We start from the raw sequence: 27,131 nt of genomic DNA, 5'->3' as shown, positions 1-27,131 counted from the left end.
CCGCTGCGTTGAAATACTTTGTCATGTCCTGTTTTAGTCCTTGCAGTCGGAAACGGGCTCTGATGTGTTGAAACCAAAGGCATGTGCTGTGTTGCCAAAAGTCAGGCATTGACAGCACTGGCGTTAGCTTCCTCGTTAGCATTGAGCGGCGCCGGGATGGCCGCACTGTTGTCTGTCAGTTTGTGGAAAACTGTGATCTGCACATTCAGCACTGTGGAATAATAATGTAACATTAACAAGTTTTTTAAAATTATTTATGTTGTGACACTCTTGAGCCATTTGATTGCATGTATTTGCATTTTGTGTTGTGTCATTTTTATTATTGTTATTTTAATTTATTTTAAATAAATACATATGATCCAAATTTTTAAAAAAATTTCTCTATTCAATAAAGATATTTCAAAATAACACATAATAGAGCTGTCATTATAGTACCGGGATATTTCTCATCATCTCTCATGCCGAATCTCATGCCGTTCAATGCCTACTCCCAGGTTAGCCTATTTTTCAGTTTATGTAGAGAATTTATGCAAAAATGCTGCCTCGGTTCACGTACATTTCGTCGTGTTATTAACACACTGCATGTGTCTACCTGTGTTCATAACGACACCAAACATCCCTGTTAGCAGCCGGCTGTTAGCATGGAAACCAGAAGTCATTGTCCCCCAGCTCCGTCACCGCCCAGCTATGACGTCATCAGCAGTCTTTGCTAAGTAGCACAATTACACGCTGCGAAAGAAGGTGAGAAACTATTGAATTCAAAAATAACTCGTAGCAAAACACAAAGGTGGTGTCCGTGTGACTCTTGTTGCCTCATAGTATCATAGTATCTTGCTTGCTGCTGTAACAGATGAATTTCCCTGCTGTGGGATTAATAAAGTACTACTACTACTACTACTACTACTACTACTACTAGCCGTCTTTGTCAACAATCAAGTCTTCAAGCAAGGTAAAGGTGATGCTAAATCCCTTTCATTCATCATTTACTCTATATGACTTTCAAAATGCTTTCTGCATGTAAAACTATACGGAATGGATTAATTGTATTTGCCATATTTATAATAGGAAAACCTGATTTGGTTAGAGTACAGAGTCGGACCTCCTAGAACGAATACATGATGCTAACTGAGCTTCCACTCTGTAGCACTAACAGCCTCAATCTCAGCTGTCTTTTGGGAAAACTGCTGTCATCTGGTCACCCTTTGAACCCAATTGGCGTGCAGGTCGCGAGCGGGTGACAGTGACGCAATTCCAACCACGCATCCTGCTGATTGATCTCAACGGCCTGTGGCCAGCTCGTCTAATGTCACACTCACAGGTGACCAATAGGAATTAAAAATGAGTTTGAACCCGTGCGATTGATCTGTGGGCAAGTGGCCTGAAGACATGATCTGCTATTCAGAAAGGGTCCAAAAAACCAACAACGGTCCCATTAGCTCTGCACGTTTGACAAGAACTGGTTAGTCACGAGTGTGTGGTTTATTTAATGGCTTTGACAGAATTAGTTCCTGGCCTAAAACATGGAGTACGGCCCGATGACATGTTACAATGAGTCTCCAGAGCGTGTTTTGGAAGAAGGGCTTGCTTTCACATTGCTTTTAGTACAATGGCCATGGATTTTTTTTGGTGTGTCAATTCTATTCCTGTCAGGTACTTCAACAATTTTTGAGCGACTGTTATTGTTTCAGATGAGATTCGCCGTGATTGTGCGGTTCGCCGGCGAAATACCATGCAAACGTTTCTTCTCCTCACGATGACTGCCTTTCATTTACATTATTTCAATTTCTGTGAGAGTCTGTGTTTAACGGTAGATTCCCTTTTTATTGGACAATTCTGCGATTCCGTTAATGCGGAAATCATTGGGCAGGGCCTAGTAGGTCCTCTCAACAATGAACTGTTGCAACGATTATTAAGGATAAAGGTCGTATTTTAACATCTTCCAGGACGTTGTAGGAATGGCAAGGAGGTGGTCGATCAACAATCTTTTTATTTCCAAAACAAAGCAGGCTACCGTCGGATTGATCAAAACGGGTCAAAATCACAGGGTTATTTTCACTGTCCTCGTGCAAATGGTCTTATCTGATAACCTTGACCACAGAGGTCTCCAAGTTTAAGAAGCCTGAGGTCCACCCTGTTGCTTTATTGGACCAAAGTACAGTCCGTCACACTGTCCATTCTTGTCTTTGTCCCAGTGCTGCATCACTGCGACTCGCCGAGTCAATGGAAAACTCATTTAGGAATAATGACATGGTTCAGTCTCCTGCGTGTCTCGTACTTTATTTCACCCTTTCCTTTTCTCTTTGCCCCTCACTTCTCTTCTCATAACGCTCCTGTTACCAGATCATGGTAGTCCTGCACTACCAGCCAGCCATAACACACCAACATGGGACATCCAACACTTGAGCATGGCCAGGAGGCCACAGGCACTCAGGTACAAAGGCCTTTAGATGGTGCATTGTTATTTCTTTGGGGTCAGCCATAGTTTAGAAGGCAGTCTTAATTAGTTGACATAACTTATACATGATTACCACTCCTCAGGTCATCAGGTCCCTCCAAAAAAGCACCCATATAGTGTCTGCTTAAAACTTAAAAGCCAAGCAGAGGGTTTCTCCATGTGCATATCCAGTGTCTTCTTGAATATAATAATTAGGCAGCATGTCTAAGGTTTAGAACTGAGGAGGTCAGGGCGGTGAAATGTAAGGAACCCTGGGAGGAACCTGACCTCAGGACATGAAATAGCACAAAACAACACCAGATATAAAGTCATCTCAATGATGGATGACAGTCTGGGGTCAGGACTTACATTTCTCCGTCAGAAGGAATCAAACATGGCAGATGGAGAAGTCCTCCCAGGGGATTACAAATGAACCTCACAGACTCAACAACTGTCCCATTAGCTCTAGTTATTCTTATTTTAAATAAATGTAATTGAGTGGAATATTTCTGAGTGCAACTGTACGTTTGATTGATTGAAAAACACTGAAAATGAAAATGATTTGTTTGCAGTCTCATTTCAAACAATAAATTTAACTGAAATATGCATCTCAGTGTCGTGTCTCGAAGCCATAATGGATTCTATTACTTTACAATGACCAGCAGGGGTCGCAATTAACTCAGGACCAACTTACGGCTGGGCGATATATATCAATAATTACTTTAAGCACAATATCAAAAACAACTATATCGTTCATATCGGTATAGACTGGATTTGCACTGTATCTCCCTCATCACTCAGGTTTGTTATTACAAATAAGATTATGTTTGACTTTTTCTATATTTATTTCAAAAAGAGAACGCCCTACTTTATTTTTAGATAACATTTTTTAAATGTGCATCTTGCATGAAGCGTTAAAATTTCAAAAAACATCCTTGTGTTAAGTATTTATTTTAATAAAACAACATATTCGGCTTTGATTTTGTCTAAACTCACTTTGCGGAAAAAATATCGGGCTATATGTATCGCATATTGCTTCTGCAACTACTTGTGACTGTAATTTAACAACCTGAATCACACCTAATTATTGGAAAGCATTTTGCATTTGCACTGTAGCAGACTATATGGTTATAGCACACCCGATCAATATCCATCCCATAAAGCAGACGCCAAAGTCACAGGACTTAACGTGCGAGTGTCTGCAAACATGAACCAAAATCCGTTCTGCAACCACAAGAGAAAGGGACGGCCGTACCGCTGCTTCCAGTCTACATTACACTTCCAGAAAGGTCCAGTGCAATCAGGATGTGTTATGCGTTTGTTTTGGGAAATGTTTACTGCAATGCACTGTGCTGTACTGTAAGAGGACACTGGGGGACGGATGAGATCCAAGGCCAGATGCTGAGGATGGAGGCAGAGCAGCAACAATAGAAGCTTCATAATGCTGTGCTAATGGAGTGTAGGCAGACAGGTCTTATACAAAATGTACTCACTCTCCCAAAATACACTTTAATGGTGATCTGACACATACATATTGTATGCACTGAATAGACACAATAACAATAAAAGAAAAGTTTGCCATGTTACACGGTTCACACTATTTACAAAAACAATAATGCTTAAAGCTATCAGGACAAGTATTCATTGTATTAATTTTAATAACAATGTTTAATATGGTTATTTAGTTTATTATGCACAAACTGTATCTGTAACAATAACATCACCTTCCTTCACAGGTGCCTTTATTTCATTTATTTGTATTTAGGTTTATTATTTCACTACATGTATACAGTGTATGTTATTACTGTATAGTGTAGCAATAGCTGCCGCAGTTACTGTAGGTCTGTGACACATTAGCGTACTTCTACCGCCCCTTGGCGGCCATTACAGTGCAAAGCATTCAGGAGCACAACCCCGTATATAAAGTATATAGTGTTTTGTGTATTTGCTTTATTGTATACACACTCAAAGCACAGCCGAATTCTTTACGGGGTTTCATTATTTAAAAAAAAACAAGTAAACACCAAGTACTAACACTTAATAAATGCTACAAACTATGCGTCTAACTAAAACCTTATACTTCATATTGTGGTATTGAAAATAGTTGGACTTTGTGTGGACATCGGACCGTTTTTTAAGGTTTTCGTCTAAATAAATTAAGGCAATACTTCCTTAATACTAATAAATATCGACATTAAAACCAAGTTATATTAAATATAGGTTTCCTTTACGTAGGTTCATGTTCAAATTTGTCAAGCTTGCTAGCAGTGCTATCGTTTTTATGCTAGGACGCTTACCTCGTCAACGGCGGCTGTTACGAGACTTCCAAAAGTAAGGTAACCTATTGTCCTTCAGACAAACGCTTGCCTTTTTCCTGGAGCCCCCCAAAGACGAACCAAAAACTTTTTAACTTAAACACTTTAATTTAAAAGGCCCGCTAGTTTCACCTGTCAAACGTCTACCTGTCAAATAGAGGTTTTACCCCGCCTTTTCCACTTCATTTGCCACTTCCGGAACAAACATGTCAAGATAAAAGTCTATAAAATAGATCAAAACACGCCATTAAACAACCCATTAGTAGTTGGACTGTCATCCACTATTTTCCTTTGCATCATAATATCAATCTAAGCTAAACTTCAATCGTATAAAAAGTCAATCAACAAAGAAATGCAATGATAATAATGAAAGGTTATGATTAAATATTAATGAAATTAAAGCTGCTGTCCAATGAAAATGTTATATTTTTGTATTTTTATTTATTAGTATAATCATTTTTATTTCATTTTTAAGGGTTTCTAATGGTACAAAATTGTACTATAGAAGCCTCATTATGAATATAATTTATTCAATTTTTTTAAATGTTTAAAATTAATTTGTTTTTGTTTTTTTTTAATGTTGCCAAAGAGAAGCCTACATGCCACGGCTGAGACGGACATTCCATAGCTGAGCTTCAGTGGAAAAGAAAGAAAGGTTCTCCTCTCGTTCTGTGTGGAAGTGGTAAGTTTTTGGCTTCTTTGTCCTTTTTCCCCAACTTCGTTTGAAACACTTAAGTTAAGAATAAGTAAATTGTAGTGGCTAACTAGTTAGCTTGCTATGCCGGTGGCAGCAGTCTTTTGTCCCTGCAGTGATCCTGTAGCCTGCGCAACGTGATGTAAACGAAGAATAGTGTCTATTTGGGTGTTATTTCATGTCTACAGTGCCCTAATAATGTTAAAACCTGTATTTAGTGGGTCACAAAACAGGTTTTCTACACTCTAACTATGAAAATATTCCATTTATTAATATTGAATCCTACTTACCGCGGTGGCGTCTGGAACCAATCCACCGCGGTAAAAAGGGAGTACTGTAAAAAAAAAAAAAAGCATAATGTGCATTACTATTTGTTCAGGTTTGGGTTATAGGTGACAAAAAAAGTTTTTTTGTTTTATTAGTATCAAAATGGATACCCCCCCCCCCCCATTCTTAATTGTTTTGTTTTTTTTTTCACGTTAATAACAAAGGCTTTTTTTTTAAGTATAAAGAAAAAAAAACTTTATTTCCACCTTTTTGCTCCCTCCCCCCTTTTACCCATTTGTGTTTTTTTTGTTTTAAGTTTTATTTCTATTTACTGTGGGCCAATAAAAAAAAAAGCTGCCAGCCTCAAACGGCCCTTGGGCCACACTTTGGACACCCATGGCCTTTCAGAAACATTAGAAAAAATGATTTTGTTAATTCTTAAACTTCTTGTAACGTTCTGCTGCGGGCCGCAACACAACACAAAGACACAAAAAGGGGCAACAAGGACATCATTCAGGATTGAATCATAACAGCTTTTTATTAGTGTACACAGAAGTTGCTCGTTTGTAACTGGAACGCATATGAAGATCAGAGCTTGAAGACAGAAATCCTTACAGCTTGTTGTCCGATGGGATATGCGTTGTGGGAAGCAAGAAAAAAAAAAAAGGTATACAAAGAAAGATAAAAAGAACAACTATACAAAAACACTACAGGTGACGTGAAGCAACTTTCCCCTGAAGTAGGTTTGTTTTTTTTGGGAATCCACACTTGTCCTTCACAGAAGAAACAAAAAACACAACAGGTGATTTGTCAAGAATGTGTGTCGAGGTGCATTCTCTCTTTGCAAACTTCTCAGGAAGTGAAAAAGCCAACTAGAGAACAAGGTGGCACTCGTTTAAAGAAGAAACAAAACAAAAAAAAACAAAAAGGCTTGCTGGAACCTGGCAATATGCACACAACTGTAATCGTCTAAGGGAAACACCTACTGTATGTATTGAAAATACACTCTGAACAATCTGATGTCAATGCATAGAACAAACACTGTATGTGTCACTGGTACAACAACCTTAAGGAAACTACAACTTTTTTTCTTTTTCTTTTTTAACCATGTACTGACCTTGGCATTGGTAAAGTCCAGTCAAAAGTATTCCCTAATAGGTAAAAACATAATAAAAGACATGTAGATACACAGAGATAAACAGAACCGCCATGGGCTAGTTTAGTTTATGTACAAGTGAGCAAGATTCTGCAGGATCAAAAAAAAAAAAAAAAAAAATTCGGAAAAGGCCGCCCTGCAGGATCAGGATCGATAAATGAATTAAAGTTCATTCAGCTTGGTCCAAAAGTCGACGTGCGTCACCCTGGTTGACGAGATGTCACTTCAGATGTGTTTACATGCACAGGAAACGTGTCACCGTCTGGTTGTTTGGAGGAAACGATGAATCTGGAATGTGACGTAGTGAGACATCCGCCATATTTACATGTCCCGCTGGCAATCCTTTTATGTGCTCGAAGTTGGGGGACATAAATATGTTTAAAAAAAGAAAAACGTCCATGCATGTAAACACACTCTTACGTATAGCTACAGAGCTCCACGTTGGGAGGCAGTTTTTACATTGCAAACCGGAATGTTGCCCGCTCCTATGTTTCACATTCAGGAGGCAAAGAATACCAACTGCAGTGATGACGTCATTCTGCATTGCCCAAGCTGAAAATAAAACCTTAAAAATTTAATTATTAGGTCACTGGGGGAAATACATCAATTGCAGCCATGATGTTGTGGTCAGTGTACAAACAACGCATTTAGTCTTTGGGACAACGTAATCATTTTGGATTTAGGGTTATTTCACTGATTATGTGAATACTTGGCCGTTTGACAATTTCACATCCTATGTTACATACTTCTCACGCTATAATCATTTCAGGGGGCAAAGTAGGAAAGCCGTGAATAATTTGTCATATATAGATATGTATAATTTTTTGTTTAAAAAAATCACCAATATGCAAAAGCAAAGCTGAAAACCTCAAATAACTGCAGTATAATTGCTTGGTTTAATACTTAAAGCTTAAATACATTTGAATTGGAAAACTGTGGACTCTAAATTGCTTTGAACTCACTAAATTTCAAGAGATACCCAATAATATTTCAATTCATACCATAATAATACGACGAGATCGCAAGTCGTTATTGAATATTCCAAAAATACGCTTTTATAGGGTTTTTCCCACATTCTTATATGTACAATTTCAAAGCATTTTTTGCTTTGCATCAAAGGCAACTTTCTTGAAAGCAATAATAAGGATGCATAATTTGGGGCAGTGCAATTATAATAGAGGCCTTTTTTTTTTAATCCCACATTGTAGGAGTCTTATCAATACATTATTGATGAATTGAGCGAGGGGGAACCATGCATCAGTTCAAGCATAATAAGCTAGAGAGACATACTGACAGCAGGGGGCGACATTGGGACGCTACAGTCCTCATTCTGCACACAGTCAAGTCCTTCCTTGATATACAGAAGATAATGTAATGGACTATAAGGAAGCAAGAGACAGAGTCTCTACCCACTGAAACTGCAGCAAAGTGAAAACCGGGATGTTGCGAGTGTATACGAAGACAGGGTGTGGTGCGTTATTCGTTGACGGCGACCGTGGACAGAGAAGAGAGAAGAAACAGAACAATACTTTTGGTCACTGAAACCAAGAAACGCTATAAAAACTTTGGTTGAACGTGAACCCAGAGAGTGACAGTTGGACTACAAGTCAACCTTGTGTAAACGAAAAACTCTTGACACTGGATCCAGCTTGTGGTGTGGTAGCGAGGCAGTGAGGAGGCAAGGTGTTCTTGGTGACAAGAGATAGACTTCAGTCCCCCAAACAGCTATTTGACGTGTGTGTGTGTGTCTGGTTCAGCACCTCCAGTCCTTTATACCTGAAAAACGTAAATGGATTCGGGCCGGAGATGCGTGGTGACTTCAACTAGTAGGTCCATGGTGATTGGAATGTCAGCCTGAGGTCGATCCAGCAGAAGCAAAAAGGTGATCAGGCTTGCTGTGATGTTTACATTCCAGTGCGGCGCTGCTCTCTCTCTCATCCTTGAGGTCCTTCGTGTAGGTTTTCTTGTCGTTGGAATGATGTTACTCCCATCAGTTCTGCATGGTGGAATCCTTTAAGATGCTGGTCAAATGTTGCGTAATGTCAAGTTTCCTCCGCAGCGGCTCAATGCCATTTAGGACATACTGGAGCAGCGCACCGAAGGGGAACCCATCTGGGTCAGCACCTTGTCCAACCACTGAAGGGGGCCGTTGAGATGCAGCTCAATCCAGCAAGGTGTGCTGGTGACTGTCTGGCGTCTGGAGGGACAGATACAAGCGCAAAATGGCCATTCATTCAGCTCTTTCAATAACAAAGATGTAATTATAGGTTTTTATAAACCCGAAGGCCCACTCCCAACAATGCATTTATACGTCTTTTAAATTTTTTTGCGTGAGAGGCAAAAAGCGGTGATGACGCAACTCCACACTAATGGGTTTCACTTCAGAGCAATTTTATGTCATAAAAACGGCCACCAGGTGGCAGAAGTGCTTTTGATAAGAGCTCGGCAGAGATCACGTCGATGGAAATAACACACAACAGGAAGGACGAAGTGCACACACATAGTTCAGTTCCAAATGTGTAAATTGCACCTTTGGTAAATAGTTGGTGTTGCATTTGTAAATAGTTATTTTGATGTAAAACAACCCTTTTTTGCGTTGTTTATGTTGGTATAGTTGTTTAGATATTTTGGCTGTCACAAAAGCAAAAAATATTTGTGTCAAAGTGAAAGTTATGCTTGAAATGTATCTTTTCGCAAAAAGCTGGTTTTCTCCCATTTTTAGTCAGGAACTGATATTGTCCTGAAACTTCCTTATGTTCTACTGCTGATTACTAAAGAACAGAAAAAGGTAGAAACAAAACTTTCATTTCCTAACAAAAGACAGGAGTCTAATCTTTCTTTTGGTAGGTTCCATGTTTATATAGCCATAGAACACAATATTCTGTGTGCCTTGAAAGATCAGTCAAATGACCGGTACTGAAGGGGTTGTCTTTTGGGATTGAATGAGTTGATGATTATCCATTTAGGTGTACAGGTGGTCCGCAGGTTGCAAACAAGTTAACGTTCGCAGACTGTGATGGAAGTGGAGTTTTGGTGTAGGACATAAAACACAGAAATAAAACGCACAATACAAGACTGAAATGAAACTAATCAAAAATAAAAATCAAAGCACAAGAAACACATCCACACCACCCAGTTTTCCCACCGAGAAAACACTACACATGATGCGGAGCATTCGTCCCAACAGTTAACACCCACTGAGACGTCGGTTGTCACAAGTAAATATAAACAGAACAGGGCAGAATTGTGTGCGTTCACAGAAAGCGCAACAGAAATGCTGCTTTCAGATACAGCTGAAAAGCCAGCATTTCAAGAAATGCTGCAAAGGTTAAACAGTATGAATTGCCAGTGAGAAAATACATCACGAGCGGCAATCCAGTGTTATGTTTAGCGTCAATTTGTGGGAAAATAAACATTTCAAAATGCACCTGCATTGTTTTGTGACGTTAAAAAAAAGGTTGATTTTCCAGTCATATTTCTTCATTGTACTTTTCTCAAAATTTATGTTAAAATCTAGTCTCATCTCGTTCCTGTGGACCCAATCTCGTCAACTGTCTCGTCTCGTGAGTTGGCTGTCTCGTGACACCCCTAACTGCCTCGTTATTGTTTTCAAATTTCGAGGCTTCACTCTATCATGGACTTTCAAAAATATATCAATGAATGTGGTTGAATACGGCCTATTATTAGTCCAGAAATATGCATATTTAAGCGCACTATATACATTTACATCAATTAAGCATTTCCAAGCATAAAAATGGCTAAATTAACTCAAATTCAAACTTAAGGCATTCAGAAGACGTATTCAAAGATGATGCTATGTAGTATTCTACACTGGTCATAGGTGTCAGGAATGTTACTGTAATGTTCGGTTCAACACACAAGCACCAACCAGACTTCACTGCGGGAAGAGCAGGCTTTTACTGGATGTTTCAATGAGCTCACAACAGGCACAGGTTTTCTATGCTCCAACCACAAAATAGCTGTGAAAATTTATTAACTTATTAATTTATTTAACTTATCGCAGTCGGGGCTGGAACTGATTACCCACAATAAATGAGGGATTACTGTATTGCAGTGTAAAAGAGGTATGTGATTTCCGACCGTCTGGTCATGTGCAGAGAGGACAGTTGAGTTTGCTGATGTTCTGGCATGGTTCGGCCGACTGTAGCCTGTTATGTTTTTTTCAATAAGATTATTCATCAACCATCTCCTTGTTATCCGTATAACATCGAGGCAGACGTTACAGTACAAGCTTTATCCTTAATGGTGGTCATGACAATCAAGCGACTGAAAGAAAGCGCAGTGAAAATTGAGCGCATAGTGCATTCTTCCACAGCTGTTACAAGTTCTCGAGCGAGTCTCGTGTTTACGAACCAAAATTAAGCTTTTAATTAGAGCGTATTTTGCAAAAATGCATTAAAACGACTTCAAGAAATGGTACAAGCAGTTGATGATTAGAAAGTACAAGGAAAGAGAGTCCTGAACCACTGTGTACTACAATGCTATGTCTAATCACTCTTGCATTTGCTACTAACTCTTCATTTCTTGTGAGTACATACTGGTAGTCTGTCCTCACCAACAATTAACCCTTCATCAGTTATTATATTTATTATGACAGTTAAGTAATTTCTTTACAGTGATTCTAAACCTTGACTCCTATTGTACCATGTTGTTATACTGCCTTATCATTTCAAATTGGCTAATAGTACATTTGCAATACAGGAAGTGCACAAATGTGCTGTAAGTGATGTGAAACCGAAAGGGAATAGGATTAAATAAGATCTGCTTTTTCCTCCTCCTTTTCGGACATGTGGAACTGCGAATTGTGCTATGTGATGTATTCCAATGTAAATTGCATGTTCAAAATAAAATTAAACCAAAAAATAAAATTAAACCATTACCATCACGTAACCATGGAACACCATAATCAGAGGACCACCTGTACTTTTTAAAATTTTCAAAAGAACAATGTGATTCCCCCCCCCCCCCCCCCCCCTCCCCCCAAATATCTAATCTTGTTTTTTTTCCCCTAATGACAACTACTGTAACTATAGAGTCAGCCTGTCAAGCACGTTGGAGGACCCCCTCTATAAAAAGAAGTGTATCATTTGGTGCACACAGGAAGAAACAAAACAGTAATTTATCGCCCAAGCCTGATCAGATGATTAAACGGTCTGCTGTTAGCTCGAGCAGGGGGGACGCTGATGGTTAACCAGACAGGCTCCACAGCAGCTTAAGGCGGACCAATGAGGATGAACCAAAACACCCCCACTGACTGTGCTGTCTGGCTGCTAGGAGGCTCCAACACAAAAGCCAAGCCAGGGGCAGAACAGATGTTTGCTGGATGGATGGTTAGACGACCAGACAGACAGACAAATGCCCTGTAATCTCGGGCTGTTTTACAACAAAAGGTGAATATAATAGAGATTATACACGTGTGTGTGGCAGATCAGAGTATGTACAAGCTGCTGCCTAATGCTTGTCCACAGTGCAAAGATGTTACTGTTAGAGCGAACCAGCCCAGATGCACAGGGATTAGGTTTATTTGATCTTACTTACAGCAGACGGTGGTACAATTTACATTGTAAATTTACAATATCAACAGCTAATTGAACCCCAAACCTAACCTTCCCAACTCATACTACTGTACATAATCTCACATTCGATATTTACTCAAGAGTTACTTAAAGTTCATTCTACAGAGGGACCTTAGTAGCTCAACTTTATTTTTTGTACTGATTGTAGTGACTCTCTCATTGATAAACAGATACAAAAGATACAGTGGTCTCGATTCGATACCACTACGAATCGAACGAAACTGTAATCCAAGTCACAATTGCCACATGCCATCCAAAGGGTCATCTTTGATTGCAGTGTCACTATGAATCTTAGAATAATATCGGTTTTCATGCAAAATTGCTAGGTAAACATGGATCGCTGTCACTAGCCTATCTTGCAGTCCATCTGTCAGTTTCAGTAAGTAAATCCAGATTTTTTACTAGATCTATTCTACGAATCGAGAATAATATGGAGTTTCATGCCTGGGCTAGATAAGCAGCGATCGCTGCTCATTGGTGTTGTATTTTGCTGGTGTATTGAGATGTCAGTGTCACTGACAGTCAAAAAAGCATACTTGTGGCCACATTTGCGTGTGTGTTACATCATAGTCATCACAAAACAATATCAGTGAATGTTTTTTTTGTGTTACTGTTGTGAATGTCACTTTTTTGGCTTTGCTTCCAGTTCATGGCTGCATTCTCTGTGACGTCACAGCCAAGATGGTGTCAGTTCAGAAAACTCGCTGGGGGCCCATGTCAAAATCCCTGCATTTCATTCGCATTTCATAGTTGGTCGTTTATCCATGGCAGCACTATGACAAAAATGCTTTGCTGAGTGAGTACTTTCATGTTGGTATTGTTTTTCTCAAACTTGTTTTGGCGTCATAAGCATTAAAAAAAAAGGAATGAATTGTGTCGCGCATACCCTGAACTCTTATGGAAATGTGTTTTTCTACACTTGTTATTGTTGCTACTATTTTATGATGAATTGAATGAATTTTTTTAATTTTTTATGTGTTGCCTTGACTTCAACTGTATTGTCATTTCAATCGTTTATTTATTTTATAATTGTAATGTTTAACAGCAAATTGGATGTGTACACGAACTGTGTAAATAATGAACGCTACACTGTTTAAAGGAAATACTACTGAATCTCTGAACAGAACTACTGAAATACCTGTACTCGGCACCCCAGCCTTTGACAAAGCTCATCCTGATGGTGCACATCCTGGTCAGCTGGTAGACCGCCTCGAACCCCTGATTGACGGACTGGGCCAGCAGAGCAGCAAACTCTTGGTTATTAAAAATCTTCAAGTTACAGCCTAGAAATGCAAAACATGTGGGATGAGACTTCATTTGACTTGCATTGACAGAAACATCTTTTAGCATTTGTGTGTGTTTAACGCATCATTTTCTTCATTATAAAAACAGTTGAAGGGCCATGAAGACTTGTTTCTATTGTATTGCGTTCCAAAGCGAAACCAAACAAAAAACAAAAAACAGTTTGTTTCCAAACAAATGTTGATGGTGACAAGCTGATGTGCTGTGAACCTCGGGGGTGTTGCATGATGGCAATTATTCACAAGCTGACAGCTCAGACATCTCCACGTGATGCTCGTGTTTGCCTTCTACGCAAATGCGCGCTGCAGTAATGACACTGTTCGTGCTGCTCCTCTGGCCAAGAATGAAATGTTCAGAGTTACATGGATGCAGATTAGTCAGCGTGTGTGGGTGAGAGGCTGAGGAAAAACAAGTCACGTTGTGGACAGCATCGGTGGCTCTTCCTTGAGAGCTTTACTTTTCCCAATAAGGGTCACTCATCAAGAAAGGGATGTAATTACAATATGACATGTTTATTTTCTGAGATGCTGCTGCAACATACTACTTAGACTGTCTTTTTCTATTGTAAGTTTGTCATCAATGCCATTTTGAGATATTGAGCAAATATAAATTAGTTGTTTGGGACAGCAGCAGAATAAAATGAGGATGGAACCAAATGCAGTGCTATAATAAGAGCTCTGTAAAAATATGTCTAGGTATGGCGGTATAATTATATGACAATGTAAGAGAGGTCTAACTTTTGGACAATAATGTATATTTTTTTTAAAACTACATGAGTACCTGGAGGTATCTTGCAGACTGTGGCGGGGTGCCAGCCATATCGTTGGTTGCAGTTGGGACTCTGGACAAAAATGGCACTGTCGCTGAGGCACTCAGCGAAAACCTCGCCTCCAATGTAATACAACCGGACTCCACGACCTGCAGGGCGCATTGCAAGTATTTGTATATACGCATAAAAATACCTTCATCTTTCTAGTGAAAATCACTTCAGCATTTAGAATATGTAGGTGCGTTTAAATAGGAGACACTTCCAGTGTTTACTTATGCCGTGACGCCACAAACACATTTGGACCGCCACAGATAAATTTGGTGCTACCCGTTTATCCTCACTCAAAGACATTGCAACGAGACCGTTTGTGTAGGTTGTCGTTACAACTCGGCATTGTAACACTGCTTAAAACACTTCATTTGCACATACCATAACTGATTTCGCTGCGCGCATTATAACACATCTGTTCATCAACATGGTGAGATATCTGATGTGCAGTGACGTGTACATTATCTTTAAAAAAATCAGCCCTACTTACAAACGCGAATGTTTGGGTTTTCTGCGTGTTATAAGGCACCTGCATTCACCGCAAGACAAAATGAAACCAACATCTATAAATAAGAAACTTCATGTTTTGTTAATTTAGGTTTAAAATCATGAGAAAATCCGTTTTCGAAAATCTCTATTTTGGCCAGAGTCTTGCGTCATGGCCAAATATGCAAATTAGACAATGACATCATCTACCTCAGCAGCCTAGTGCCACAGATAGATTACACTGACCTATATGCCTCCTTGTCATCTCAACAGTTGCGTTCCTGTTGACGTTGCTGAGAAGCCCAAGACAGAAGCGTTCAGAGTTGGAGGGGTCAGTGAAGCCATCCACGGTAAGAGAAGGCTGCGAAGCATGGAACGTTTCTCCAACTCGCTGGTTGAGCTCGTAGTAGGCTATAGAGCACCAAAAAGCTGGTTCGCTGTAGGTAACAGGCTGGAGGTCTGGTCGGGGAAAAACGCTTCAATAAATACATTGTTATTTTGAAAACTAGTTTGAAAACAAATTTGTAACTACAACAATTGGGCATTTTAAGTGTAATGTAAACATAAAATGGGTGGCTTTAATCTGAAATGCAACATCCGTTCAATGAAAAAAAAAAATGATAACGCGATAGTTTTTCCACATAGAACGAAAGACAGAAAGCAGACGTACCCAGGCCGTGGCTGACAGGCGACAAGGTGTTAGGTGACAGTTCCGCTGGTGAACCTAGCACAGACAAGCAATGTGTACATATATTTCAAAAACACTTCATTGTATCACCGTGAGTGTAACGCTACTGTCAATGTCAGCATAATATACGCAGATGTGACAAAACAAGACTGGTCTACCTGATTCCATACTTTGATTCATCTGCTGGTCACTAGCCTCGCCATCCTCACTGATGTAGCCGGGTGGGGGAGTCTCTGTAAACAGAACATGAATTATTCTCAGGGGGCATAGCAGAAAACAAGCATGTTCCTGCTAAGATGTCATCACAGTCATCCGTCATCCTATGCTTCGACTGGATGGTTATTTAATTAACAACATCCCGTATAAAGTAAATGTAGATTGGTTGCATGACAGCTAAGATAAAACAAAGAAGTGGTCCAAGTGGAAAAAATGTATGTATAGTCGTCCCTTGCTACATCACGGTTCACATTTCGGGCCTCGCTGTTTCGCGGATTTTCTTGAGTACAATTTTGCGTGCCTTTTTTTTCAGCGTAGGAATGCACATTGCGTTCTGCATCCTGATTGGCTAAGGCAGAACCCGCGCATTGTGTTCTGCGTCCTGACTGGCTAAGGGACTGTAGACCAATGTCAACTCAATCTCCTCCGTACCGTGCCTCCTGTTGTTTTTGATCACTAGCATACAGCGAGCAGTGTGACTCTCCCCGACAAAACCCACAATGCTGACGAAATGTTCTGCACCCACAAAGCAGAGGAAGATGGACGTGCTGAAAGAAGGTACAAGTTACGCCGCTGTAGGGCGCCATTACGGAATAAATGAATCTTTGGTTTGTTACACAAAGGAGGAAAATAGCATAAGGACGACAAAAGCAATACGGTTTAACAAGGATGCAAAACCGCTACAGCGGAGCGGCGCCAAGATGAACAGGCAAGGTGAGAGGAACTGTGAAATACATGCGAGTCACGATTAATAGTTTCATATGTGTCCAACCTCGTTGGCTGATCATTAAAATTCAAACAAAGGTTTGAACTTTGTGTTTAAACAAGAAAGAAATGTGAGAAAATGTTCATGTATGGTGAGGGGTTTTACAGCCTTAAAACATATATAATAATTGTAAAAAATAAATAAATAAAGCCGACTACTTAGCAGACTTCAGCTATTGCGGTTTATTTTTGGAACCTAACCCCTGTGCATTAATCACAATCACATTTGAACTTTATGCATATGTTTGAAGTGTGCAACTTTCAATCCTGCATGGTACAGACCTGGTATGTAGTTATTAGGAGGATCTATGCCGGCTGGGAAATTGGTGTTTTCAGGGATTGAATTTGTAAAGTCATCTAGAGGTGGAAGCTCTGTCAGAATCTCTGTGTGGCGTGGCACCAACACTGGGGGCAGCACTGAGGACAAAAGAAGAGGCATACAGAGTCGAAGTTTTCATCCCCCATCATGATTTTGGCAACCCGACGACAAGAACGAGCAACACATCATTTAAAATGTACTTCAAAGAGATCATTACCCGGCGTCTCCACCCTCTGGTAATGGTAGGGGTTGACACACACTTCATCCTTCTTGAGGTTGAAGGCGTACTGGCAGTTGTCTATGGCTCGCAGCTCATGGTGGCTGTGAAGGTCGGGCCATCTCCACAGGCGACAGTAGATAACATGCGGCAGGCCCTTGCGGTGGGACACCTGGAGACGGCCATCAAGCGACCTAGCAGAATATGGAAAGCCGATGCGTACATAACACATGATCCAGTTTGATACCAACACTCCAAATTTGTTTGTATTGCAGAACTCTTTGGTGCAAACGCTCCATTAGATGCTGCTTTGTGGTCATGTGATCACATTACACTCCACACACACCACATCCGTATCGCAAACACTTCTCTTCTGAAATGTCAATTAATACACAGCCTAAATTGCTCCTAAAGGCCAGAATGTACACACACATTTACACACAGGGTGGCAATGAAGCACTTTGTTGCAATAATGTGTTTGTGTACATGCGAGTGTATTCACCTGTTGTGGTCAGGATATCCGTACATGCCTGCAGAGTCCCACTGTTCTATCATGTGGCCTGAGCCTAGACCCCATAGATCTGAGCAATTGCTACACACACACACACACACACACACACACACACACACACACACGAACGCACACACACAAAAGACACAAAAAACATACAGGACATGAGCAAAAAAAGGACAAAAATAAAAACAGACAGTAAATATGAGATGTTGCATTCAAAATAAGTAGGGTGAAATCACAAACAATGTAAACAGTCGTCCCCCCCCCATGCTTACGACTCAAAAGAGGCACTGTGACTGATGGCGATCATGTGACAGAGCACGGTTTGAAAAAGTGATGTGAGCAATCAGGCAATACTTGAAAACATTTAGATGAGGATAAATGGTGATGAGAAAGTTTCTGAGTAAGGAGCACCCACCAAATTTAAAGAGAAAATGACATACTGTATATAGGCCGCACTTGTCTATAAGCTGCAGGTGTCCACGTTGTAACATGGGATATTTACACAGAAAGATACACTATAAAACTTGCAATGCTTACTACACTTGGTGTTCCCAGCGTCACTCGTCAACTCCGGTGAGATGTGAGATGCGAGTGCAACAGCTGCCGCGTTCCAAACATTCCAATCGGAAGTTGTAGTAATTCTACACTTGATCAAACTTACTTAAGATTTGTCAGATCAAAACTGATCGCTGCATAAGACTTCAAAACGTGACATCAGCATCTACTATTGCAGAAATGCACTACTTTCTGTTTTGGCACTCTAAGCATCATGGGAACTGTAGTTCTTTTAACAATACATTTGTCACATTTTTTAAGCCGCAGGGTTCAAAGCGTGTGAAAAAAATATAAATTGATAAATTGTTTAGAGCAATTGACAACTTTATAAAATCAGTCACGCTGCTGAACTCAAATTCAAGCAAACATACCAGTAAGATAAAGAACAAACACATATCCATTACAGTAGTCTCTCGCTTTATCGTGGTTTGATTATCGCTCTATTGCGTTTTTTCAGAAATTAATTATTGCTGTTTTGTTTTAGACATGGTGTCAAAACATATTGAAATGCAACTGTTATGTAATATTCTGGCCACGAGGCATGGATGAGACATTTATCCTTATTCAATTACGCCAACTTGCACTCGATGTAGCCAGACATGGATGCAGAGTGCAAAAAAAATGTCCTTCTCCCATTCCATGTGGAAGTGGTAAGTTTGTGGCTTTTTATTTTGTCCTCTTTCCTACTCCGCTTGAAACCCATTAAGTTTACAAGAAATAAATTTGACGCCAACTGTTAGCTCACTAGCTAGCAGCATAACAGTTGTGCATTCCGGAGCATAGTGGTGACTTTAGGGGTGTTATTTCTACTAATGTAAAAAAAAAAGAAAAAATCTTATTTAGAAAGGCATAAACAAGTTTTCTGTAATCTAACTGCGTAAATTTTTTATTTATTAACATTGAATGCTATATCGCTGAAATTCATTTATCACGTTCTGGTCTGGAACCAATTAACTGCTATAAACGAGGGACGACTGTACTTGTTTTCAGGGGCTTTCAACATCATATAAGCTCCTGCAAAGCCTGATTGCACATAAATTCATACAATGTGCATGATTGTCAATATATCCATTATATCCATATTGTTTCTATAAAAAAAAAAATATGTGGGATAAGCAGTGTTGCACACAATCTACCAAAAATGACATAAATGAGTACGTACATTAATGCAAATGATAATTCCAAATGTGTCAAGACATGACCACATTCAAGTGTTTAAGTGTTGCGTATGGCTTGTTTATGACCGACAAACACCCCTGCGCGCGCGCGCGCACACACACACACACACACACAGACCTAACATCCAACATTGTCACTTGAACATTGTTTTTTTCTTCCTTTAAAAAAAAAAAAATGAAAAAAGAGCTAGTGATCAGTACCAGCGATTGCCAAAACTGTCATTGGAAAACTGCACTCGACTCTTCTCTAGTCAATGAAGTCTAGTAACAGCCAAGTATCTCCACACAGCGCAAATGGCTGATTCATTCCTGATCAGAAAAACATGCTGGAAAGCCGGAAACCCTCCCGGCATGCTTTGCGGTACTTTTTGTAAAAAGTTGCTACAGTGTTTAGCATTAACAAAGTTGTTATTTAGTTCCACTCGGAGTAGTAGGAGTCTCCCTGTGTATGTGATGGTTACAGCATTCGTTCTTTTAGACGGTCTTATATGTTATGATTGTTATTTTGAGTAATGACCTCGTGTTTGTTTGACGAGTTAAAACACTTGATTGAACGCTTCATGCGGCTCAGCCTCACCCAGCCGTACCTCCAGCAGCCCCCAGTTGACTAGACGCCGAGCCCCTTATCTTGGATGTTGTTTAAGTTAAAACAATTGGTCCAAACATCGAAAAATACCCAGCCACCACAATTTCTGCATGCGAATCATGAAAACGTACAACTAACAGCACTCATCCTACCCATGCTTGTGATCTTTCACACACTTCTTCCATCGTATTTGTGAGTTCTAACCAAAATGTACACCTGCTTCCTCCAACAGTGCACCTCACCCACGAAAGTTCAGAGAGGTGAAATGAGTCACAAATTTCAAAGGCAATATCTGACAATATGTAAACATGGTGCTCGAGTATAGTACAGTACAACCTCCATGCGGTACTTTCAACTAAAGGCATCGTGAATAAGAGCATATTCATTCAAGGCGCTGATGCATATAAAGTACTGTATATCACACCACTTCAAAAATAGGACTCACACTACGAGGGGAGTGACGCGGGAAAACCTTTCCTCAAAAAGCTCACTATTCAACATTTAATCAATGTTTCCCTATCCTATACAACTCTATAGTATATACATGAGGCCCAAACAATGATAATACAGTAAGAGAAGAGGAGTGTGTTAGATACCACTGAAAATCGGAGAGGTTATGTTCATTTAATGTTCAGCTAGAAGCCTAATTATCTCCCTTTGGCTGCTGAACGTCATCAGAGTGATTTATATTAATCACATGCTTGTGTTGGGGCTCGTCTGACATTGTTTTGATCAAGATAAAAGTTTCATCTGCTCATGTGACTTGGCTTGGGTAGCCGATCATGCGAGATCGCTGAAATCCACCGTGTAAAACAAATGACCTGTACCACTAAAAGCTCTGTCTCAACAGTTAAGGATGCATGTGTATGGTTAGTTGACTGAGAAATTACATATTTAATGGTTTATGGTCTAATACAGGGGTTCTCAAATGGTCTCAACCTGGGACACACATTTTCTAATGGTCATTTAGTCGCAACCCACTTTTAAGTCATTTTTAATTTGTATTCATTAGAATTCTTATTTACACTTTTATTTTTATTTTTTTTAACAAATTTTTATTTTGATTTATTTGTATTTTTTTTACACTTAAATCATTTTTATTTATTCTATTTTTTACACCTTTAGTTATACATGTCGTTTATGTTTTTATATTTAATTTATTCCTTCATTTATTTATTTAATGATTTAATATTTTTCTACTTTCATTTACTCAAGCAAATGTGTCATCTTTTGAAACATTAATACACAGAATTTCATGTTCAAAGTGAATTTTAGAGGAATTTATTAAGGCCAATGTCAAGGAAATGAGGAAGAACATGACAACTGCAAGCAAACAAATAATACATAAATTAATATTAAATAGCAAGAAGACCACAAAATCAGATATATCACTTGAAATTAGGCATCAGTTGTATATTGCATATTTTAATGGAATTTTTTGACTTGGGTCCCAAGCCACCAGTTGAGAACCACTGGTCTAAAACACATAAATATCACAAATGCACAAGAATGATGACCCGTAAAATAACAGCACAGCTTGTCCAACAAATGTGAAAGCTGGTCAAAGGTGACGGATGTTGGCTCACAATCTCATCGCAGAAGTTGTTTAATGCTTGAGGTCAAGTTGCTTTTATGAACCCTGCTTTATTCGGTGGGGTACACTTATACTGGAACAGGCAAGTCTAACTGTTCCTGCAAAGTTGGAATCATAGAATTGTGCTCAAGGTTTATTTTCCCCCAGACGATTTTGGTAGAATTCCTGATTGCTTAGCGGTCCCACTGTATGCTTCCCAAGATTTTGTTCAAGACACTGAGCGTTTTGGCCGTGCCAGCGTTTCGTTGTTGCAAATAAATATATACTCCAAAAAAAAAAAAAAAAAAGAAAAATGATGCAAGTTTTCCCCACTGAAACTATCAAGTAACAAAAGCCTTGGCTTCATGAGCTGGGTTTTGGTTTCCTTCACACCAGTTTCACTTCCGTCTTAAAATGTGAATCTATGTGACATGAATGAAGAAGTGGGTTCTCTGTTTCACAACTTGTATATTTCCTGCAAGCTTGTGGGGTTGTGGTGTTGGGACATGTGGTTGACGACAGTGAAATGGTGTGTCAGTTCACTAATTAGTTCAATTTAGTTAGTAGACTCAAGCCCGGAAGCACAAAGACAAAGATTTTTTTTAAAGAAAAAAGTTTAAATATTTGGACAATTTTTTAACAACTGGAAAAAAGAGCAAAGACTGAAGTTCATCCTAATAATAGGCTTTTTCCACCTATATCACAAAGCTGAGATGCAGTTTTTCTGACATACTTAGCATGTTTGCATGTATTGGTTTACGAAATATCAAAGTGGCCTTTCATTTGTCAGTATGTGGCCCGCAGTGGAAAATGTTTGGACACCCCTGGTTGAAATAAACCAATGTACATTTAAATAAAATGATAGTTACAGGTCAGTATGTTCCAGGGGTCAATTAATTCAGTACTTCCTCCACTCTGCAGGGGGCAACAGCGAGGCGCACGCCTCACAATGAAGCAGCGGTAGAATAAAACAAATATGGCGCTATCAACATCATGAAATATTTTTTTAGCAATACCATCTGGCCCTCACAGTGTCTGCGGGTGGACAAGTCAAACCGTGTGTTTGTGTTCCCGTCTCACCTTGGTATGGTGACACACTTTGTGTTGCTGTTCTGCGTGCTGATGGCTTTCTCCAGCTCGTCCAGTTGTCCCGTCTTCTTCAGCTTCTTCACCAGGCTCTTGACGGCTTTTTCACACCACTTCTCCTCCTGCCCGCCCCCGTTCTGCTCCCCTACTCCCCCTATCCCACCTCCAGCTCCTCCACCCCCCGCCGGAGTCTTCTTCCACCCGAGGAGCCTCTTCACCACTGGGGGAGTGAAGGGTAGTATGGAGGACATGCTCGTTGTACGTTGCGTACGTGTGTTTTGAGTTAGTGTCTTAATCTGATGTAAAGGGAAAGAGGGAGGGGGGTGGGGGTTGAAGCTGCTAGGCTGTATGTTTGAAATCCTTCAGGAGATGTAAGTGTATATAAAGAACATATGTATATTTTCTAAATAAAGTTAAGTCAGATTTAAGGCATTGAAGAAAATATATAAAATGCTGGAATGTGCAAATGGGGGGGCAGGAAGGGGAACATCCAAAGAATCCTAAAAAACAGAAACGGACAAAGAGAGAACACACATGAGAATTTAAAAAAAAATTTTTTAAAAAACAAAAACATCACCCCACAAATGTGGATGACCCCATGTCAGAATACAAGGTCCCCTTTCGGTTACTGGGTCAGCCTCTAAAACCTAATACATCTTAACAGAGGTGACAAATCTCCGCTACACTAATCATATGCTAATCCTATACAAGTGTACCTATCCTATTATCAAAACCAGGGTTAACCTTCTCCTCCTAATGCCGGGCAGTGTCAGACTGCATTACAGGTGGGTCGGGTGCAGGGTCAAACATGCTGCCTTCAACAGCTTCACTCCAAAGCTTTGTTTTCGTTTCTCTATCAGCAATTTTGGCAGGTGCAGGTTCACTGACCAAATCCATTTTTTTGCTGATATTGACAAAGCTCTCCGACCTGCGCGTGTAACACTATCCTGTGTTGCAGTGCTCATTTTATCACCGAGATCCATTTCCAGGATGAGGTCACCAGTGAGGGCAAGCTCAGCAGCAGACTAAGAGAAAGTTTGTGTCAAATTAGTAGAAGAAAAAGCTTGATCAATGAGGCTTAAAATCCAAAAGAGAAGGGGACACTGATGACAGGAAAGAAGGGATAAATGTCTTCAGTGTTACTCTGAAAGTCCAAGCGCCTTCTTAGAATTAATTTCACTGGCTTAACCCTTGGACTGCTTACAAATACCGCTAGTACACGGGTGACAGAACAAGTCAGACCATTCCTGAATGAAATACACTGGATTCTGAGCAGCGTTAAAAAAACAGTGAATCACAATTTACTTTCTTAGGATTGAGACTGCAATTCTCTGTGATGATTTTTTCCCCACATGGATCGTGTTTCTTGTTAAAGAAAACACACTGTTTTGTATTGTTATTATCATTATTATTATTATTAGACTGCTAAACATCATTAGACTCCCCATTCTCTTGCTTTGCTTTAAAGCGGTGCTTCTCAAGAGGCAGAGGAAGACTATAATCATAAATTTCTTTTGATCTTGCTTGAATGATGCTGGCGACAGCAACTGATACAAAAACAACAGTGGGACCTTGGTTAGCGTCATCAATGCGTTCCAGAAGGTCCGACTCAAATCAAATCCATTTTTACCATAGGAAATAACGTAAATCTAATTAATCCGTTCCAGAAAGCCAAAAATGTCAACGCAAAACACGTTTTTATAGTTTTACATGCAGAAAAGAATTTGAAATGATGAGTAAAAGGGAGAAATGAGCATTTCAGGTTACTTTCACCTTCACTGAAGACATAATTGTTGGCAAAGGCATGATGTGGCGGTGAGATCAACACTAAAATCACCTGCCTTTTGTTTTGCCATGAGTTATATCTTGAATTCAGTGTTGTTTCTCACCTTAAGTCTCTGCTTTTTTTTCTCCCCCAATCACGGCTGCAAAATAACCCAAAACAGAGCCAAAGGAAGTTGCTAGTGCCAACATTCTGATAGAAGGCGAGAAAAAGCTGAGAAACACTACCAAATTCAAGAAATAACTCATGGCAAAACAAGAAGGTGGTGTCCGTGTTTATCTCCATGTCATGTCGTCTCTGTGGCGACAATTAAGTCTTAAATGAAGGCAAACCTAACCTGAAACGTTCATTTACCCGTTTTAGTCATCATTTGTATACACACCAAGACAAACAGACTGTGTGCCCGACAAAATGGCTCAGTCCGTTCATGCTACTGTTCTATGGACCAAACGCGCTGAAAACAGTGCACAGAGTGAATCCTCTTCCTGCCTGTTTGGAGGCGAGAGACGAGGAAAACAAACACGCGTGCACATGGCACTCACAGTTCATTTTCATTTATGATGTGATTGACTAATTAATTATCGCCGCAGTCATGGTGATGAGGCAGTTTTTTTCTGAACGAGAACTCTTGTAATGTTTTAATCTCACAAGATTTTGTGACCGAGACTGATTGCCGGACTAAGAAATTATATATACTGTATTTCAAGACAAAAACTGCATCTCAGCTTTGTGACATCGGTGAATAAGAGTATTAGTACGAACTTTAGTCTTTGATCTGTTTTCCCCATTATGAGTTATACTTCAACTCTATGCTACTAAAATGACATGACTTTTCCTCATAATATTAGTTTATTCTTAAAATTTCAACTTTTTTCTTGTTGGAATATGACTTTTTTCTCGTAAAATTACTGCTGATTTTTCCAATTCTGCTGTCTTTTTTTTAAAGTTTGCTTGTTATACTTTTATCATGTGCTCCGCGGGCCACTAAAAAAAAAAAAAAAAAAAAAAAAGCCGCAGGCTGGAAATGACACCCAGGCCACACTTCAGAGACCCCTGTTTTATATTAATAAATAAAAAGGACTAAAAAGAACCCATCAAGTCATAAACATGGCACGCTCACTCACTCCAAACTACTTCATTCATGCATTAATTAATTATCGCTTCTCCGGCTAGCTGGATAGCCAGCGAGCTTGGCCAGGGTAGCGGAGCCAGCTCGCCCTGGCCAACATGCCAACAGTTCAGCATGAGTGCTCGAGTAATTGGCAGCTTTGTTGTGATGCAGCTCATTACGTTTTTTTTGTTTTTTTTTTAAATCATTGATATTTACAAATTAAACCACATGTTTGTGTGAGTTTTGCTCTCCCCTCTTGTGGGAACATTCAAGCCTTAATGGCGTCAATAATTATTGCTTCTGGAGGAATGTTTTGATGCCAGACAAAGACAGTGGCACTAGTAAAACCTTCACACGCAGCTTGGAATCCACGCAATTACATTTTGGAGTAACTACAGTCTTTTTGCTACAAGAAATGTAACAACAACAAGCAAGAGTAAATAATATGGCTTTCGGGGACAAAGCCTTGTGCTGTGAGGGAAGCCATGCGAATAGCGTAAACAGTGTTAATGTACGGAACACCAAAAAAAAAGCTCAAAACGTACTGATACCGCTATAGTGCCAACCCGAAAATGGTAATCACGACTAGCGCGGCCTTGTGGACAAGATAAGCAACCGTATTATGTCTGTAATGTCAAGTCTCTTTGTGAGAAACAGTCTGTTTGGGCTACTTCTTCCCTGCAACCACCCACAATGCAAACACACACACATCCAGGGTTTGAAGAATAAGCTAACCCTCGCCGCCACAAAGAGCAGAGTCCGTGCATGTGGGCTTTGAGAAACCGCTTAAAAAGCGAGCTAAATTCACAAACGCTCAAAAAGTCTCGGTGAATAAATCCAATTCAAGTTTCTTTGTCTCGTAATGACCGATACTCCATCTTCTCCTCCTCCCTCCGGCTTCAAAAACGAGTGCTAAAAAAATCTGCTAGCAAGCTTGCTACTTTGTCCGACAAATAATCAGGTCTGGTTAGGTTTGAACAGTTTTAAGACATGCTTACCGGCCGAGAAGGTGAAAGAAGGCCTGGTGGTAACTCAGGTACCCGTCAATAAATCCATCCTTTTCATTTTAATATTACAAACTGTATATACCACCGCCGAACCACCGGGATGATGGCCCCTCATTCAAAGCTCAACCTAACTTGTATTCCTTCGCCAAAAAATAGAGATGATCATATGCTCCGCCTTTGCTATCTTTTTATTGGTCGGATTTATTAGTTCATGCCGGAAGTTGTTGGTAGACATGTTTTCTATTGGTTTCACATTGTGTCACTTCTATACTGTTGTGACGTACACGTCGGTGATGTTTACCAGTTATACCTTAATTGCCCTTTAGATGACGATGTTTCTTATTATTATACTACACTTCCGGCCTTCCTTTTATTTCTTGTTTATGTGCTTTTTTCCCCGTCTTGACAAATCAACCTGGATTTTTAGTAGACGCATTGGATCATTCCATTTATATAGGTAAA

General features: G+C 39.8%; 2 protein-coding genes across 4 annotated transcripts in view; both read right to left on the bottom strand.

The window, feature by feature from the left end:
• The window catches only part of skor2 (SKI family transcriptional corepressor 2), a 102,750-nt gene extending 97,005 nt beyond the window's left edge, over nucleotides 1–5,745 (bottom strand). The window contains exon 1 of one of the 2 annotated variants that reach the window (XM_054757685.1): nucleotides 4,732–5,745. The gene's annotated coding sequence lies outside the window, so the exon portion shown is untranslated. The remainder of the gene's footprint in view (nucleotides 1–4,731) is intronic. The other variant, XM_054757684.1, reaches the window with a different exon arrangement.
• Nucleotides 5,746–6,222: 477 nt separating this feature from the next.
• Nucleotides 6,223–26,808, bottom strand: smad2 (SMAD family member 2). 2 transcript variants are annotated; one of them, XM_054757215.1, is made up of 11 exons: nucleotides 26,661–26,808; nucleotides 22,763–23,268; nucleotides 17,776–17,865; nucleotides 17,274–17,467; nucleotides 17,020–17,154; nucleotides 15,915–15,989; nucleotides 15,739–15,792; nucleotides 15,315–15,527; nucleotides 14,546–14,683; nucleotides 13,602–13,746; nucleotides 6,223–9,063 (listed from the first exon to the last, which is right to left on the bottom strand). In XM_054757215.1, exons 2-11 carry the CDS (start codon nucleotides 23,017–23,019, stop codon nucleotides 8,940–8,942), a joined length of 1,425 nt encoding a protein of 474 aa, XP_054613190.1. In that variant the 5' UTR covers nucleotides 23,020–23,268; nucleotides 26,661–26,808; the 3' UTR covers nucleotides 6,223–8,939. The 2 variants fall into 2 exon arrangements, with proteins under 2 accessions (XP_054613190.1, XP_054613191.1); XM_054757216.1 differs by lacking the exon at nucleotides 17,776–17,865.
• Between the last annotated feature and the right edge of the window lie 323 nt (nucleotides 26,809–27,131).

This window comes from Dunckerocampus dactyliophorus, chromosome 17 (assembly GCF_027744805.1).
Source record: "Dunckerocampus dactyliophorus isolate RoL2022-P2 chromosome 17, RoL_Ddac_1.1, whole genome shotgun sequence".
NCBI classification, from domain to species: Eukaryota; Metazoa; Chordata; class Actinopteri; order Syngnathiformes; family Syngnathidae; genus Dunckerocampus; species Dunckerocampus dactyliophorus.
Note: the sequence above shows the minus strand (reverse complement) of the source record. Positions and strands in the feature narration are given on the sequence as shown.

Coding starts and splice junctions, on each gene's coding strand:
- smad2 (XM_054757215.1), bottom strand. CDS start 23,019: ATGTCCTCCATACTACCCTTCACTCCCCCAGTGGTGAAGAGGCTCCTC. Junction 15,528..15,738: donor GCCTGTCAGCCACGGCCTGG/GTACGTCTGCTT, acceptor TTCCCCGACCAG/ACCTCCAGCCTGTTACCTAC. Junction 9,064..13,601: donor GGCTGGGGTGCCGAGTACAG/GTATTTCAGTAG, acceptor CTGTCCCTCCAG/ACGCCAGACAGTCACCAGCA.